General features: G+C 42.5%; 1 protein-coding gene across 1 annotated transcript; it reads right to left on the reverse strand.

Moving 5' to 3' along the window:
- Positions 1-288: 288 nt before the first annotated feature.
- On the reverse strand, positions 289-4,181 carry LOC311313018 (eukaryotic translation initiation factor 1b). The gene is made up of 4 exons (XM_084443040.1): positions 4,000-4,181; positions 2,860-3,023; positions 2,524-2,625; positions 289-1,757 (listed from the first exon to the last, which is right to left on the reverse strand). Exons 1-4 carry the CDS (start codon positions 4,028-4,030, stop codon positions 1,713-1,715), a joined length of 342 nt encoding a protein of 113 aa, XP_084299166.1. The 5' UTR covers positions 4,031-4,181; the 3' UTR covers positions 289-1,712.
- Between the last annotated feature and the right edge of the window lie 244 nt (positions 4,182-4,425).

Raw genomic sequence — 4,425 nt, forward strand, 5'->3', positions numbered from 1 at the left:
GTCCACAGCTAACTGGGATTAGAGAGCCTGATGAAATTAGGTGGCTGTTGAAACAGAGGTAACTGACTGGAGGCGAAAACAAGAGGCCTCTCCATAAACTGGTTCCTTTGGTCTGGACTCTTATCGAGCTGCAAGGCCAGGGTTAGACCTGGTGAAGTTAACCCTAACCTGACCCAGCCCTATTAGATCTGGAACAGGACTGGGGGTCTGGAGTCGTAGGCATTGTTGAACCAATTTCAGTGTATTAGTTATCAATTAACGTATATAAAAAAAGACAAAACTCGAGAGTAACCAGAATGTATTAAGGATTTAATTAAGGACCATTAACCTGATACACAACGTTGATATCAAAACTGTTGAGATCACAGACCTGATAATTGGAACAGAAATACTTGGTTCACATGCAAGAACAGAGATGTGTCTACAATATGAGGATATATTTCCCCCCATATCAAATATTCATCATCAAAATGCTTTTTTTTTTTTTTAAACATTCGACAGCAAATGTCTGTTACCAGGGATTATTGTGAAACTGTTTTTCATTGCTTTGGAGTTTGTAGTTACATAAGTAAACCACCATGTCAAAGCCTGCAGCCTCACCTCTCAAGGTTTAATTTGAAAGTTGAATACTGTAACTCCAGATGTTATGCTAATAAAAGACCAGTCCTGGAGTAAGAGGGTCAGGGTGTAATAAGTTCCACCTCGTTGGGTGACTGAACAGCAGCACGGCCCATTCGACTGATCCTGGAGTCCTTGGTAGCAACTGATTTCATCATGTCATAAGCCTCCTTTCACATTAATAACAGATGAACAGCAAGGTGTAAAAATGCCTCAGGGAGCTGACATGCTGCCTGGCACCACGCCCGCATACGACACCAGAAACTACTGTACCCCCCCTTCCCCAATTTAAAAATTCTCCATCAGTGTTTGCAGTGCAAATCATTTTAATCCAGACAAAACTCAAGAAGTAAAACTGAAGCCTCCATAAATATCATGAGCTATGATAAAAAGCATGAACTATCACTTCCGTTGACATGAGAGGAATATGTTTTGAATTAGCATGATGCATTGAAGAGCTGGCTGGTTCAGGTGCTCAAATTATTTACCGTGGAACTAAAACCTTTAACTGGTAACTAGATGAACTAACCACTATTTAGTCCCTTTCATAAAATCCTGTAGCCAGTCAGCCCTTCGTGGTGGCTATATGCTTTAACTATTCTGCTGGATACACATATACATGATATTTGGCTAGCAGGGGTAATCTGATCACCACACAGAGCGGTGTCTGGCTCTGGCTGGGATGTTAGTTAACACCGGTGGTTTAAAAAATATTGCATAGTACAGCTCAAAGGATATTGCTCAGTGGTGTCTCGTGTCTCTGTGAGACTGCTCCTGATGATGTGATTCCACTTACAGCACAATCAATCAGGGGTTCAATCATAAGCCGCCTCAATAATTGCTGCCATTTGAGTCAAAGCTATTGTCAAGTCAGATCTGAGAGCCAGGACGCGAGAGAATTAAGCCGAAGAAGAGTCGAGAAGGGAGCGTTTCGTCTTGAAAAGGGGGACATGGTGGGTGTCTTTATTGCCTCTCAGGGTGTTACTGTACATCAGACATGTATGTGGCTAAACACGAGGGGACACTGCATACTGAGGGGGGACTGCTAGAGGGTGGCGGCGGAGAGGTCCCGGTCCGGGGGCGACAGCATCACGTTAAAACCCGTGGACTTTCAACTGCTCCTCCCGGACGATGCCAATCTGGATGGGGGAGGGGGGGACAGTGACACCATGGAACCAACAGCAGCACAGACCACAGACTTTCAAACACAGTTGCCTGGATACCATACACAATGAAAACTGAACTTTGTTCAATTGTTCAATTGAGAGGAGAGACTCTCGACTTATATACTTGTATAGTCATATATATTTATACAGACAATGTATGCAGGTACATAGATACCTTGTACATATATATCGGGTACTCCTAGACTTATATACTTGTATAGTCATAATACATTTATACAGACTGAATGTATGCAGGTACATATATATCTTATTCTATTCTGCACAGTTACTGTACATATGGATGTATATAGCCCCTGATATCCCTTTTTTATGCTGCTAGCCCCCCCTTATCTAGTGCCTTTTTTTGTTTACTCTGTATTTAGTGTTTCTCTTCTTTCCAACATTTCTGTAATTTTCACTGCTGAAACACAAAATTTCCCCCTGGGGATCAATAAAGTCTTACCTTATATTTTTTAGCACAATTAACCTAATAAAGCCTAAATTGAACAATACCCAATATAGTTTAGCTGCAGTTAAAAACAGCAGACTTGTATTCTACCAAAAGATCAAAACAATATCACAAGGTAAGCGTGGCAAAGTGAATCTCTCGGCCACACACACACACCACACACACCTGTTGGGCATTGGGGCAGGGAGTTGACCGAGAAGGACATGACAGAGAGACACAACCCGAGGAGGACATGAGAGGGACTTCCCTCGGGGAGGACATGAGACTCACCTCGAGGAGGAACTGGCAGATATTTTTCCTCTGGTCTCCCTGCAGCTGTATGACCTCGCCGTACTCAGGGTGCTCAATCACAGTCCCATTGCAGGCAAATTTCTGCCAGTCACAACAAGCCACAGCTCAATTAACATACATTTACTTAACAGATATGCAGACAGTACTCATTGCCAGCTAATGAATATAGAAGTGAAAAGTGGTTTCAGTCATTTTGCCATGGTAATAATATCACAAAGGGGTTGCACAGGTTTAAGGGGGGTGCGGAATGAGAAAGTTTTTTCTGCATCATTACAAACTAGTGCTAAACAGCAGCGCCTAGGGCAGCACTGTCACCTTCTTGAAGGCTTTCACAAGCTTCTTCTTGTCGTAGTCGGTAGCGATCCCTTGCACTGTGGTCAGGGTCTTGCGTCCGTTTCGTTGCTGAATCCTTATGTGGATCTTATCCTCTGTCCCGGCTGGGAGTTGGTCGTCACCCTTGGTTGCATCAGCAAAGGGATCTGAGAGAATGACAGAGACACAGAAGAAGGGGGGCGGGGGTCAAAACATGAGCAACAGATTAAACATTTGCAATGTTAGCGAACATGTAAGTTAGCAAGGTAGATCAGAAGAAAGGCAGCCAAACGTTAGCTAACATAGCTCAAGTGAAGAAAAACTCACTCACTAGCAATGATGGAATTTCACAAGCTAACGTTAGCTGGCTAATGGCTACTAATGTTAGCTAACGTTAACCAATTTAACAAAGACTAACATTGCCTGGCTATAATCTCCGTCTTGATTTCGCTTTAATTAAATACATTAGTAACTAGTTGATGTGGTTGGCTGGATAGCTAGCCTAGTGCTATAAAGTCTAGCTAGCTAATTACCAGCCAACGAGAGAAGAAAGGAATCGTGAAAGCGTTCAATAGCTAGGCTAGCTAACGTTAGCTAACAGAAATTCTATCGGCCTGGACAGCTTACACTAGCTAGCTGGCTAACACAGTAACAGCAAAACGGTGCATGGCTATCTATAGGCCTCCTACCGTTATTCTGAGCTATAATTCACCGTGTAACGTCATTTGAAAACATAAACCATTCATGAAGATCATTTGTTCAGTAATCAAGAATTAAGATAGCTTGCTAATCCTTGAAAGTTGCTAGTTACCGTTAGCATAGCTGTTTACCCATTAGTCCGATAGCTAGGCTAATTAACGTTAGCTAACAGAAATGCCATCGGCCTGGACAGTTAGCTAGCTGGCTGGCTAACACAGTAACAGCAACACTATGCTAGCTATGGGTATCTAACGGCCTACCGTTATTTTTTGCCATATTTCACTATGCAACGTCATTTGAAAACATAAAACATTCATGCACATCACTGGTTCGGCAATCAAAAATTAATTTAGCTAGCTAGTCGTTTAGAGTTGATAGCCAGCTAGCTAGTTAACGTCAGCTAGACAATCGGTTCAGCCTCTAACGTTAGCTAACGCTACTTACCAAAAGATTGGAGGTTCTGGATAGAGGACATGCGATATTAGGACGATAACTTTATGGAGATGAAATATCTCGGCGCTTTAATGCCGTGTGGTGTGGCGTGGTGTACCAAAGTATATTAGCAAAAAAAACGAGAAGTAAAAGGACAAAAGACGAGGCAACCACAAAGTACGCCTTGTTGTGTCGCTGACGTTGTGAAAATGGCCCGTCTGTTCTTCTTCTATTGGGTTTAACGGCAGTCTGCATCCTCTTCGTTGCATTACTGCCTCCTTCTGGTCATGTTTCGTCAAAATGAATGTCCGTTACATAATCTGTTTTGTCTTGACGCCCTAACAACTATAACCTATTCTATGTATCAGCTTTGTGTTGTAGAGATATTGAAATAAAGCCCTTTGAACTTGTTCCTGTTTATTTCCACACTCCAGCAGA

Source organism: Borostomias antarcticus (assembly GCF_949987555.1).
Source record: "Borostomias antarcticus genome assembly, chromosome: 9".
In the NCBI taxonomy this organism is placed as follows: domain Eukaryota; kingdom Metazoa; phylum Chordata; class Actinopteri; order Stomiiformes; family Stomiidae; genus Borostomias; species Borostomias antarcticus.

What these genes read in the sequence shown, in the direction of transcription:
- LOC311313018 (XM_084443040.1), bottom strand. Translation starts at nt 4,030, where the DNA reads ATGTCCTCTATCCAGAACCTCCAATCTTTTG. An exon ending in CCAGAACCTCCAATCTTTTG is followed by an intron (nt 3,024 to 3,999) that starts GTAAGTAGCGTT and finishes TCATTCTCTCAG; the next exon opens with ATCCCTTTGCTGATGCAACC. An exon ending in TCTGCCAGTTCCTCCTCGAG is followed by an intron (nt 1,758 to 2,523) that starts GTGAGTCTCATG and finishes TCCCCCATCCAG; the next exon opens with ATTGGCATCGTCCGGGAGGA.